Genomic DNA, 13,815 nt, shown 5'->3' with positions numbered 1-13,815 from the left:
ACAGTCCTTTCAGTCTGCCTTTCTTCAATCTCTGTTGCTCTTGAACATGAGGGGAAAGTTAGGTTTCTTGAAAAGGGATCTCTGGATGAAAATCGTGGCAGCTCATCTCCGTGCCTTTGTGCATGCTGTTCTCACATCCTTGGAGTCTGTTCTCTGCCTAACTGCTTGAACTCCTTCTCATCCTTCAAGACCCAAAAGAACTATGTTCTGTGAAAATATCCCGTGATTGCCCAGGGCACCTGGTTGTCCCCTGCTCTATGTTCCCAGGCCCTGACCTTGGCCAGCACTCGGAACACTCTATGGTGGTTGTTGACTCCTTATGCATCTTCTCCAGGAGTGAAAATTCCTCAAACACACAGAGGTTTCCCTGGTGGCGCAGTGGTTGAGAGTCTGCCTGCCAATGCAGGGTACACGGGTTCGTGCCCTGGTCTGGGAAGATTCCACATGCCGCGGAGCGGCTGGGCCCGTGAGCCATGGCCACTGGGCCTGCGCGTCCGGAGCCTGTGCTCCGCAACGGGAGAGGTCACAACAGTGAGAGGCCCACGTACCACAAAACAAAACAAAACAAAACAAAAAAAACGCACAGAGGTAAAAAATCAAACTTTGCAACCCCACTCACACCTTAAGCTCTGAAGGGATAGACTTTGGACCACAAGCTCCAGGAGGGAGGGAGTTCATTATCCTGTCCTAGCTCCTGGCTCACAGGATAAACTCAAGAAGGGTTTGGTGCTGCCAACTGAATCTGAACAGGGAAGTTCTGCCAAAGGAGGAGTTTCAATTCCTGGAGCCATTGGGCTTTTGGCAGATACTACCTGGAGGGGCCAAGCAGGTCAGGCTGACGACGGGAGAGGGCGCTAAAAGGTACAAAAAGTCCTCACAGGCGTATAGGCCTCCAGGGCATTTTCACAGATGACCTCATCTGAGTGAACTTTGTAACTGCTCTTGTGTAACCTTCCTCTTACTGCCAAGAAAACTGCTCCCAAATCCGGCTGATCCAGGCATCAGGACTCTGAGACATAGATGTGGCACAAAGGGAAGGAGTAAACCAGGCTGAGAAATACATGATAACATACCCTTAGGTCACAGAATTGAGGAGAAAAAAAATAAGAGTGACTACAGCCTTGAAATTCCCCTATACACAACGAGTAGCTCCAGTAAGAATTACTCTCCTTTCATAAAATGGGCTGAGCTCTCCTGGTTCTGGGATTGAGGGTTTTGGAAAAGAACACACAAAATGCAGGAATGTGGGATTTCATTATCTCTAGTTTAATTTGCCTGTTTACACACACGATCTGTATGTGTACATAACAGTGGTAAGAGCCATTCTCTAAATACAATCTGGTACTCAGACTATGACAGATGCATGTGGAAAATGAGGCGCCAGTGAATGAACCTCAACACGGAGAGACAAACCAAGCACGGTGGTATTCTGTGAGCACAGATGCCCTCAAAACCCTCTTGTTCAGCACCTGGGGAAGAGACACTTTTCAAAAGACAATACAAGGCTACTTCAACAGGACACCCAGACCCCAAACGGCACTCCAAAGAACATATTAGTTTCCCTGCCTTCTCCAGAGGAGCCATAAAGTTCTAAAGGCTTAATCAAGAAAGAGGAGGCAGGGGGATTATCACCTGCTATGCACATGTGCTGGGCATTTTACATACATATTCCCTTCATCCTGACAGCACCACCTCCATTTTACAGATGGGGAAATTGAGGCTTGACCAGGGTCTGACACGATTTGGACCCACATCTCACATGTGCCTAAACTTTCAGCCTTGCCACGCTGTGTCACACAGGGATTGAGAGCATGTTCCCTAGAGACAGGCAAAGGTGCTAAGACTGAACGGGAAGTGGCGGAAGACTCCTCAATATACGAGATTCGGTAATGGACGCTTTCCGCGGAGTCAGTGTAAGGCTGAGCCTGAATCAGACGTGCAGGAGAGAGATGTCTGGACATTTAAGTGAGACAAGTGAACTTCTGGCGTCACCTTGTGCCTGCTGCCTTTTGGTGCTGAACGTGAAACGTAGGAGAGATGTCAATCCCTTCAGCAAGCCCCTGCCACCTACCCCAGCCCCACTTCCACCACCCCCGTTTTCAGATGTAAGCTCCGGGGGGCAAAATAATCCTCCCGGGGCCCATCATAGCTTGCCAATGCTCCCAAAGCACCATGGTGACACCTTCGAAATCTCACTGTCAGGTGTCTCTGCCCCCTTTGGGTACAATGTATCACACCCCACATTTTTTTTTTTTTGTGGTACGCGGGCCTCTCACTGCTGTGGCCTCTCCCGTTGTGGAGCACAGGCTCCGGATGCGCAGGCTCAGTGGCCATGGCTCACGGGCCCAGCCGCTCCGTGGCATGTGGGATCTTCCCGGACCGGGTCACGAACCCGTGTCCCCTGCATTGGCAGGCGGACTCTCAACCACTGTGCCAGCAGGGAAGCCCCACACCCCACATTTTGATCGATATAGGTTAACCTGTGGCCGGATGAGATACGAACTACATATTTTAAGTACATATTTATACGCAATACATTTTACACTGAAGATTTTCCAGACCTCAAACTCCTACCAAGCTTGAGTTAAGCCAGGCGACTGCAGTGCTTACCAGTTAATGCTATTACCAGGCTTGACTGGGGTGGGGGTGGGGACGTCAAAGAAGCTTCCAGGATGATTATCCAAAACACAAGGGGCTTGGTTCGAAAGGCTTAAGGAGACACCCTGAGAGAGGGAAGGGGTATCTCATCACAGAGCGGTAACTGTGCCTTTGTGGGGCAGAGGGGACAGGGCATCTCACCACTCCCAGCACTCCCAAGGTGAGGGCCACACAAGAACAAGGCTAGAAATTGAGAAGTGCTGCCAAGGGGAAATAAAAGGTTGAGTTCAAGGGCAGATGCACAGGCCCGTTTGGTCTGGTTTGGGTGGTGGTCCAAGTAAGAGGAGGGTGGGCCAAAGTCAAGCCGCCATTTATCAGGGACATTTTTGCAGACAGGTTGGCTTCTTGCCATCAGAAGCAAGGGAAGATATTTTCGTCCACTTCTGACTTAGCATAACCGTGTCCAAAAGGGTAAAAGTGCCTTGGGCCACAGCGATGAACAGAAGGCTTATTATCACACAGCCCTGAAGCGCCACTCAGTCTGCACCACGGACGGGTGGTCAGGGGAGGTTCAGTGCAAATATGCATTTTGCAAAATTACCCTGACTCAGCTTAAAATTCAACAGGTTATTAAAACGTCTGCTCTCCGGTTTTATTCTTAACAGAGAAAAGAGTCCCGTGTGCTTGAATTTAATACCGTAAGCCAAGAGTGTTCTAAAAAACCCTCAAAGCAATCTAGACACGTGCCGAAGTGCAGAGTCGTGAGTTATTTTCGGGAGTTCTGTCAACAAAGAACAAACGCCATGATTGTTATCAAAAACTATAAAGCATTCACTCACTCTTATTGCTCCGAAAACCAATATATGATAGACAACACGGACAGAAAAGTATCAATGTTCGTTACCTAAAAGTCATCCAATACTCTGTCGCAGAGGCACTCCAGTTTAACTGTTTTGGTAGCTAATCACAAGCCACTTGCAATATTTGACACTCCACGGACGAAAAAAATACTACAGCCAGAATGTGTCTTTCAGGCAGTTGGTTGTTTTATAAAGAACCCTGCTGGAAATAAAGGCTTCTGCAAAACTGACCAGAGGGAACTACTGTTAAATAACACCATTAATAGCCACGGACCCAGAAGACAAGGAAGAATCAGGGAGCATCTGATGGCAGCAGAAGAGAGTCCTGAGGCCCCGGCCCCACTTCAGCCACACAACAGAGGCTTTCCCGATCCCGCCCTCTCGCTGAGCCAGAGCTTGGCCCTCTTCAGCCAAAAGGGATGTTCCAGATTAAGGTCAAGTCTTGCCAGGAACGCAAAGTGCCTGACTGGGAGTGGCGGTGCTTGTGACACAGGGCAATGCCACCAGGGACAGTCTGGGGCCTGACCTTGCTCGCCCCCGAGACTCCACCCCACCTCCACCCCACACTCTGCCCGGTAAGCTTCCTCCCGGAAGCGGGATCAACAATTTAGTCGATAACTAAGAAAGATAAGTGGAAAATCTATTAGCCACTGTCCTGCTGTCAGCCGTTTTGCTTCTCTTTTATTTCTTGTAACCGTCTTGCTTCAGATTCAAACTAGAGCTCTGGGGAGGAAGTCCTGGAGAGAAGGATTTCAGATACCAACACCCGTACGTCCCGTACCAGCCCAGCAGACCGAACAGGGTGCCAAACACTTTCTGGGACAAGTTGTGAAAGTAAACGGCCGTGCATAGAAACATCCACACCCAGATGAAGGTCAGGAGGCCCAGGGCGACCCCCAGGGTGGTGACGGCCGTGTGAAGCCAGTGGCTTCGGTCCGTCCTCAGCTCGTGCAGCACAGCCATCTCCTCCACAATCATAAGGACACAGAAGGTGAGCAGGAAGGAGTGGCCTGAGATGTCAAAGCCATGCCAAAAGCCTCCTTCCCCGTGGCACTGCTGCTTACTCTGGTGCTCCTTTCTCACCCCCTCCAGGGCTGGCGACTGGTAGCAGCTGCCTGTGTAGTGCTCAATGTTGGCGAAGACGGCTGTGCCCACGTACCAGATGGCCGTGCCCACAAGCAGTGTGCTCAGCCGCCGCAGGACCAGGCCGGCCTTGCCCGTCAGGTGGTAGTTGGTGAGGGTGATGAAAGGCAGGAGGAGACAGAAGGTCCAGGCCCAGGCCACTTTGACAAAATACCTGGCAGAGGAAGAAAGTGGAAGTGAAGACGGGGACATGGCGGAGAGGGAACAATGTCATCACTCAGGACTCTGGACTCTCGAGGGAGGGAAAGAGGAGAAATAGGTGATAAAAGCTATAGACAACTTCACTAAGTACCTTACGTGTATTAACTACTGAATCCTTACACAACTCTATGAGGTACGTACTGCTATCATCCCTATTTTACAGAGAAGAAAACAGAGGCACAGAGAACCATCGTGCCCAAAGCAGAGGTCATCAGTGGTGGAGCCGGGATTTAAACCCAGGCTCTGTGATCTTAAGCACTACGCCATTTGCTGAGGAACGTAATTACAGAGCTCTCACATACATCCACTTTCCCATAGAATACTCACAGTTACCTCGGGGGGAAGATGTCACTAGCCCCATATTATAGGTAAAGAATAGTTCAGTAACTTGCCAGGATCACACTCACATGACCAGCAAGCCCAGGTTAAACCAAGGTTTGGCCAGCCCCAAAGCCCATGCTTTTTCTACACCAAGGCTTTTTCCTACGTGGTGGAAATGAACAGACAGAGCTTGACTTCACGCTAGAAGACCCAGGTTCAAATCCTGACTCCGACTTATTACCACACCTCCAGGCCTCCGTTTCCTCAACTATTAAATAGAACTGAGGGGATCCAACGATTTTTAAATCCAGAGCCAATGATTCACTAGTTCCCTTTCAATAATTAACTAGCATAGAGGTGTGGAGCAAAACACCAGAATCCACGGCAACTCGCCAAAGACAGGGACTTGTCTGCTAGGCTCTTCGGCTCCCAGCTCACCCAGGCCAGATCAAGCAGCAGCTGTCTTGTCTGCCTCCCCTGCCCTCATCAAAGGTGGCTGAGCTAGGGACCAGGTGCGGTAAACACATATGCGAGAGGCTTGGGGCCATGACCACTCTCATAATCTATTCTCAGCCCAGCCTCCGTGGGTGGGTGAGGAAGGAAGGTGCGCAAAGGACAGAAGGACTCTTCCTGGGTTCCAAAGGTTCTTCAGACACTACCCAAGGGCCTGTCGCTAAAATCTTCCCTGGGACTGATATGCAAGGATCTGGCCACAGCCAAGACCTGTCAGGTATTTGATGAAGCTGCTGGAGAGAGGAACCAGGGTTTTAAGTAGATAACCAAAGTTGGACTGGCTTTTGGGAGATGCTACAGACACTGCACCTCCCAAGGAGAGTCGAAGCTCACGTCAGGGGAGGAGTTTTATCTTTCAGAGTTTCCCTTTACTATTGCAACGGTGTTTGCGTCGATAAACTTAAAATCCAAGAGATTTAAAAAAAAAAAAAAAAAGGAGGGGGTGGGTGGACTTAAGGAGAAGTCTCAAAGGGCCCGGCTGGGATGGTGTTCCTAGGCCACTGCCATGAACTTTGAGTGACTGAGAAAATCCAAGCAGATCCAGGGGTAAGGTCACGGACTGGAGGGTTCCATTCCGGGGCGACTGTCTTAGAACGGGGGTTGGCATGGGCTAGGACAGGCTCTCAAAGGTGGGGGGCGGGGGGTGCTGGCGAAAGAAGGCAGGTCTGCTTGCCCCACCCAGGTGTGATGGGATTCTGTCACCAGCTGGGGGGTATCAGATTTAGGGCGGAGGCGCAGGGTCTGACATTGGCAGGCAGGAGGGAGGTGGCATCTCCCCCAGGGCAGGGGCCAACTCCTAACCCCCCAAAGGGAGGCAGGGGGAGCAGCGACACAGGCCGGTTCAACCCCCTTCCCACCCCCCACCCCTACACACACACAGACACACACACCACCCTGCCCAGTCAAGTTCAGACTGTCTGGTTTGGGTGTGCAAACGCGACCTGCTAGTGACACTAGCTATTCTGGGGTCCCTCCATCGCGACACGCGTGCAGACGCTGCTATCACGAAGGGGAGAAGGATCTCCCCTTCCAATGACTCGTCCATCAGGGCAGCTAACCCCCGGCTCTCTGGGCAAGGCGACAGCTACGGCAGGGACAGGAGAGGACCCGGGGCGCACTCACACGTTGAAGACGTTGCGCTTGTTGCTGAGATAGCTCTCGGGCAGAGGGGAAAGCTCCTTCAGGAGGGAGCCCGCCAGCATGGAGGCCACCAGGGCCCAGGGCAGGTAGCGCCGTACGGCCGCCCGCACCAGCGTCCCCCTGAGGGCCCATGCGCAGCGCTCCAGGTGCTCCATGCCCGACCTGTCGGCCTCCGTCAGCGTCCCCGTGCCCTCTCGGCCACCGTCTGGCCCTTCGTCTTGGCCGGCGCCACCGCCTCCCTTTGAGCGCACGCGCGCCGCTCGCAGGCCCCGCCCCCGAGGAGCGTGAGCGCTCCGGAGCCCGCGCGCTCCCCCTCCTGGCCACCGGCGGCCCCTGCAGCGCTCCTGTTTCCAAAATCCTCGCATGCCTCCTTGCCTTCTCGAAATCCCGCCGCCAGGGTAACATGCTCCCGGTAAGGAAAGGCACACATCCTCTGTGCCTTGCTCTGATCGGAGGAAAAAGCGCTTGTGGAAATATTTGCTGGAGGTGGGGAAGAATAAACGTAGAGTTGTAGGAATTGGAGCAGTGGTCCCAGCATCATTTAGTCTCTCTTGGAGATGCTTCCTCCATCTGAGCCTTAGTTTTCTCATCTGTAACATGGGGAGCCAAGAGGAGATCAACCTTTCCCAAGTTAGTTTATGAACTCGAGGTTCATTATGGTGGTCCAGACATACGGACATGAGAAAATAAATGCATAAAATAACCATTAGATTTGCATTTTAAATTATTAGCTTTATTTTCACTTTTAAAACAACTGTGATTGGTATTGAGAGAAAATGCTGGACGCTGGGGGTTAACGGCCATCAGATGAGGGTGTTGATGACTCAGTCACTCGTTTATCACAGAGTTAAACCCACTCATCCCCTGTCATGGCTGGGTGTCTAATTGTTTCCCAACCTTGCGGCGTTTCTTTGCCATTGTATTAGTTTCCTAGTGCTGCCATACAAATTACCACAACTATGTTGGCTTAAACGAACAGAAATTTATTCTCTGACAGTTCTGGAGGCCAGAATCTGAAATGAAGCTGCTGACAGGATTGGTTCCTTCTGGAGGCTCTGAGGGAGGACCCTTTCCATAGCTCTCTCCTAGCTTCTGTGACTGCTGGCAGTCTTGGCATTCCTTGGCTTGTGGCTGCATCACTCCAATCTTTGCGTCCGTCTTCATGTGGGCTTCTCCCTTCTATGTCTCTGTGTGTCCTCTCTCCTTCTGTCCCTTATAAGGACACTAGTTATTGGATTAGGGTCCACTCTAAATCCAGGATAATCTCATCTTGAGATCCTTAATTATATGTGCAACGGCCCTATTTCCAAATAAGGTCACATTCCTAAGTACCAGGGATCAAGACTTTGACATATCTTTTTTTGGGGGGTGGTGGTGGTGGTGGTGTCACCATTCAACACATTACGTCCACCTTAACTGTTTTTGCTATGTCCGTATACCACCAATACTATTATTTGCTTAACATTTTTCTTTAAAAAGCACACATTTAAAACTGAAATACTTATTCAATAGCCTCCCAAGCAGAAATATCCATGGAGTAATAGATTCTGTGTGCCAGTTATGTTTTTTCTATTACAAAAAAAAACATTTCTATTGAAATATGCATCATCTCTAGCTGCCTAAAATAATCTCGTGTCCCTAAACCAAGGATAGCTACTGCACTTTGGGAAACACTGGCCTGATTTACACGTATAATACAATGATGTTTAAAATCTCTCATGCCGGGAATCAATAAACTAATAGGAGTAAAAGTATTAATGCCTTAAAACTGTCTCAAGGTGATCAGTAAATTGCATTTATCTGATCATAGTTTTTACGTAGCAAGACGTCTCTGGGTCTTCAAAAAGCTAGGTTGAAAAAAGCAATGTACTGGTGATTATACTAATTTGCCTTTTCATGATTGGAGATAAAAACCACACAGCTGGCAAGATGTTAATTGTGAAGGCAGCTTGTAAATAGTATCTGAAACCGTCTGTATCTCCTGAAGATTGTCAGGTGCTGAATTATTGTTACTTTCCATAGCAAGCTGCATAATGGTTAAGAACAGGGAGGTAGGACTTCCCAGGTTGTGCAGTGGTTAAGAATACGCCTGCCAATGCAGGGGACACGGGTTCGATCCCTGGTCCGGGAAGATGCCACATGCTGCGGAGCAACTAAGTTCATGCACCACAACTACTGAGCCTGCGCTCTAGAGCCCGCAAGCCACAACTACTGAGCCCGCATGCCACAACTACTGAAGCCCATGCGCCTAGAGCCCGTGCTCCGCAACAAGAGAAGCCACCGCAATGAGAAGACTGCACACCTCAATGAAAATTAACCCCTGCTCGCCGCAACTGGAGAAAGCCCGCACACAGCAACAAAGACACAAGGCAGCCTAAATAAATAAATAAATTTATAAATGTATAAATAAATAAAATAAAGAACAGGGAGATACACTGGACATTATTAGCTAAGTGGTCCCACTTGACGAAAATCCAGATGCTAATCCCCCACCCCCAAGAAAAGGGGAAAGAGCTCTAGGTGACAGAAACTCTAGACATCACCCAGAGGAACCAGCTAAAACATACCTCCTGTATGTTTCAGGATTTGTATTTCTCTAGAAAGGAAACGGGTTTGTTCTATTTGAAACTCTACAGCTTAATCCCTGGAGATTTTTGAAGACTGAGCTACACCCAGACCTGAAATTTTGTAGGTCTCTGAAGTTTTCTTTTCTTTTTTAAAAACTTCAACCCATGTGAAGAAATACATATTCATGCTGTGGGTTGCTGGAGCGAACTCATTCGGATGGCGAGAACAGATTGTTAAATTTTACGGACTTCTGCCAGCTGATTGTTAAAGCCAGTATTAAAAGTCACATTATATAAATGAACAATTAAATGCACAATAAATATTCAAAACCCATCATTCCCAAATTATTTTACTCTGTTTCACTATTACCTATGCCCCTGAGGTTGCTTACATCTATTGTATAGTATGTTACCGTGCAACTTTTCCCAACTGTGTGTTCATTGGTGTCACATTTGTAGCTTGAAACCAGCCCTGGTAGGAGTATTTACACTAAGGGAAATGGCAGGTGCTATAAATCAGGGCTTTATTTGGTTTGTCGACTATCTAGACTGGTATGCAGCTCCATTTGTCAAACATGGTTGAACTGAAACTATAGGTTGGCAATGGATACAAGAGTCCAGCAAACATCAATGAAAGCATTCTGGGAGAATCAGTTCGCTATATGGAATTTACAGTAAAGAGAATTTGTATATTTTATTATTTTTAAATTATGGCTACACATTCTTTATATTAAGAGAAAGTTGGGGAATCCCTGATGGCCCAGTGGTTAGGACTCCACGCTTCCACTGCAGGGGGCACAGGTTCGATCCCTGCTCGGGGAAATAAGATCTGCGGTGTGGCCAAATAAATAGTAAATAAATAAAATTTGGGGACGTCTCTGGCAATCCAGTGGTTAAGACTCTGCGCTTCCAATGCAGGGGGCATGGGTTCTATCCCTGGTGGGGGAACTAGGATCCTGCATGCCGCACAATGCAGCCAAAAAAAAAAGAAAGAAAAGGAAAAAAAAGAGAAATTTATAATACACTTATGTACATACATACTTATACATTTTCCCCTAGAGAGATAGTTGTTAAACATGTATCAACAAATCACTGGTTGTGATCCAGTACACATATAAATATGTATATAAATATATATATTGTATATATATATAAATATATATTCATTCATAAGTGAATATATATGCTAATGAATATATAGGTATAGCTATAAATATAGCTTCATGACAGTTCATGACAGAGTTTGCCTCTACTATGTGTGAGGCATTCTAATAATTTCTATTCAATTATAAATTCAATTTTTTAAACATGCTGGTCATGACCCATTGAATTGATTTTACAACTCACTAAGGGGTGGGGGACCTGTAGTTTGAAAAACACTTCACTAGATTTGAAGGCATTGGAGAACCATGACCTGCTCTTCCCCACCAGAGGGTGATAGAAGACTACAAATATCAAGGCTCTGTCCTGCCTGAGACTTCAGTGGTATCGCCTAATTTGTTGGGTTTCATTCCTTCATGTATTTATTCAACAAATACTTGTTCGAATTATATGGCCTCTCACTTCCAGCAAGTTAAAATCTAGCGAAGGTGATCATCATTAATTTCAATCATTAATTTATCCAGCCAATCAACACTTATTAATACTTTGCTATGCACCAAGCATTGGGCTAGATGTTAAGACCTCCGGTGCTTTGGATAGATGAGTTTCCTTAATAACCATAGATTTATTGCTGTTTATAAACACCATTTTGGGGATTTTCCTGGTGGCCTAGTGGTTAGGATTCCGGGCTTTCACTCCCATGGCCTGGCTTCAACCCCTGGTTGGGGAACTGACATCCCACAAGCCGTGCGGCCAGAAAGAAAAGAAAACACACACACACACACACACACACACACACACACACACACACACACCATTTTTCAGGCTTGAGGCAAGATGAGGCCAGGCCATCTTGTCAAACCAGAAAGCAAGGAAACCATAAGCTATCAAACACTGCTAAGGTCATTTCAGGAGGACACAGAAGCCAATCAGAAAGGCTCACAGGCCAAAGATGGGACAGTTTGAGCCTCAATAAGAGTATTAACTGCAATGGATGGAAATACACACATATGTTTAAATCCAGACGTTCATAATGTACTTAAACTAATGGCTACCTTTGGAGAAATCAACTCATCATTTTGACAACTAGTAAATAAAGGGAAAGAATCAAGCATTTTTCCTGCCACTCCTATGGGAACTGAACCACTGAATAACCAAGGAGCAGATGAATTTCTTGTTAAAGAAAATATCTCCAGGAGTAAATGAAGAGGGAACAACAGAATTAGACATGGAAGTTTAAAATGTTAGTTTGAAATATGGGTGAGTCAGATTCATCCAAAAGCAGAGTCAGTTTGCAGCTATCCATAAAAAGAAAAGTTTGATACTGTGAAGCACTGTCAACTAGATCTCTACAGATCCATCTCATGAGGTTTAAAAATTTTAAAGCAGATTATCATAACTGTGACCTTTGCTCAGAATTTTATATTTTAGGTTTCTTAGGGTCAGGTTTTATAAGCACATGGCTTCATGTTTATTACAGAAATGGAGAACTAGAAGCAAAAATATGTCTGCTACAAAAAAGTAGCATTTTCTTGTTGAATGCTAAGTGTATTTTCATAAGCAAATTCCACATGGTTTTTTTTTTTTTGCGGTACGCGGGCCTCTCGCCGCTGCGGCCCCTCCCATTGCAGAGCACAGGCTCCGGATGCGCAGGCTCAACGGCCATGGCTCACGAGCCCAGCCGCTCCGCGGCACGTGGGATCCTCCCGGACCGGGGCACGAACCCGCGTCCCCTGCATCGGCAGGCAGACCCTCAACCACTGTGCCACCAGGGAAGCCCTGTATGTTACTTTTGTTGCAACAGTTTGGAGATGATAGAATTTATCTTGAAGTCTGAGTCTCCCTTGGACAAATAAACACTCTGCTTTTTGAATTTTTTGAAAATCACTTGTCTTTTTATTTTTATGGCGGTTTCAGTTCTTTGAAAAATGTAAACTCACTAAATTTGTGAATGGTTGCCTGGAAATCATCTGAGGCTACAGTTGGGCTTCGGCCAGGTTGAACATGAATATATGAATATATGTAAACTAAAGATTAAATAAAAGGAAATGTAAGCTTTGACTGCCTTCTTGTAAATAATTTTTCTTCTTTATAACCATATTACATTATAATACCACTGATCCATAAGATTAAATTCTGCTGGGGTACAATCCCACTACTGGGCATATACCCTGAGAAAACCATAATTCAAAAAGAGTCATGTACCACAATGTTCATTGCAGCTCTATTTACAATAGCCAGGACATGGAAGCAACCTAAGTGTCGACATCGACAGACGAATGGATAAAGAAGATGTGGCACATATATACAATGGAATATTACTCAGCCATAAAAAGAAACGAAATTGAATTATTTGTAGCGAGGTGGATGGACCTAGAGATTGTCATACAGAGTGAAGTGAGTCAGAAAGAGAAAAAGAAATACCGTATGTTAACACATATATATGGAATCTAAAAAAAAAAAGAAAAAAAATGGTTCTGAAGAACCTAGGGGCAGGACAGGAATAAAGATGCAGACATAGAGAATGGACTTGAGGACACAGGGAGGGGGAAGGGTAAGCTGGGACGAAGTGAGAGAGTGGCATGGACATATATACACTTCCAAATGTAAATAGATAGCTAGTGGGAAGCAGCCGCATGGCACAGGGAGATCAGCTCGGTGCTTTGTGTCCACCTAGAGGGGTGGGATAGGGAGGGTGAGAGGGAGACGCAAGAGGGAGGAGATATGGGGATATTTGTATATGTATAGCTGATTCACTTTGTTATACAGCAGAACTTAACACACCATTGTAAAGCAATTATATTCCAATAAAGATGTTTAAAAAAAAAAATTCTGCTAGGGTAGAATACCCAAAAAAATGTGAGTGTTTCCACTGGAAAAGAGATCTTTATTTTGACAGTGATCTTGGTCTGTTTTGAGGGTCAATTTGCCTGTATCACTTGATTAAATGCAAAAAGCAGAAGGTCTTTATGGATTAGGAGTATCATCAAAGATTCTTTTAAAAACATATGTACTTATTTGTTTATTTTCTGTCTCCCTTACTTGAATATCAGCTCTAGAGGATAGGGAACATTGCCTGTTTTGTTCGCTAAGGAATCCCAAGCGTTAGAACCATATCTGGTGTCTACTAGACATTCAAAAAATATTTATTTTGTTAAATAAATTAAAGAATAGGGCTTCCCTGGTGGCGCAATGGTTGAGAGTCTGCCTGCTGATGCAGGGGACACGGGTTCGTGCCCCGGTCCGGGAAGATCCTACATGCCGCGGAGCGGCTGGGCCCGTGAGCCATGGCCGCTGAGCCTGCACGTCCAGACCCTGTGCTCCGCAACAGAAGAGGCCACAACAGTGAGAGACCCCGCGTACCGCAAAAA

At 46.7% G+C, this 13,815-nt stretch overlaps 1 protein-coding gene across 1 annotated transcript; it reads right to left on the bottom strand.

Annotated features, from left to right (window-relative positions):
* Positions 1-3,622: 3,622 nt before the first annotated feature.
* On the bottom strand, positions 3,623-6,991 carry FITM2 (fat storage inducing transmembrane protein 2). Its single transcript, XM_024746896.1, has 2 exons — positions 6,759-6,991; positions 3,623-4,755 (listed from the first exon to the last, which is right to left on the bottom strand). Exons 1-2 carry the CDS (start codon positions 6,929-6,931, stop codon positions 4,140-4,142), a joined length of 789 nt encoding a protein of 262 aa, XP_024602664.1. The 5' UTR covers positions 6,932-6,991; the 3' UTR covers positions 3,623-4,139.
* Positions 6,992-13,815: the final 6,824 nt, after the last annotated feature.

Source organism: Neophocaena asiaeorientalis, unplaced genomic scaffold (assembly GCF_003031525.2).
Source record: "Neophocaena asiaeorientalis asiaeorientalis breed wild unplaced genomic scaffold, Neophocaena_asiaeorientalis_V1.1 scaffold132, whole genome shotgun sequence".
Taxonomy (NCBI): domain Eukaryota; kingdom Metazoa; phylum Chordata; class Mammalia; order Artiodactyla; family Phocoenidae; genus Neophocaena; species Neophocaena asiaeorientalis.
This window is presented reverse-complemented; position numbering and strand designations above follow the sequence as displayed.

Excerpts from the sequence above, each read along its gene's own strand:
- FITM2 (XM_024746896.1), bottom strand. The coding sequence starts at position 6,931 with ATGGAGCACCTGGAGCGCTGCGCATGGGCCCTCAGGGGGACGCTGGTG. Across the intron at positions 4,756-6,758 it reads AAGCGCAACGTCTTCAACGT|GTATTTTGTCAAAGTGGCCT; the intron begins GTGAGTGCGCCC and ends TTCCTCTGCCAG.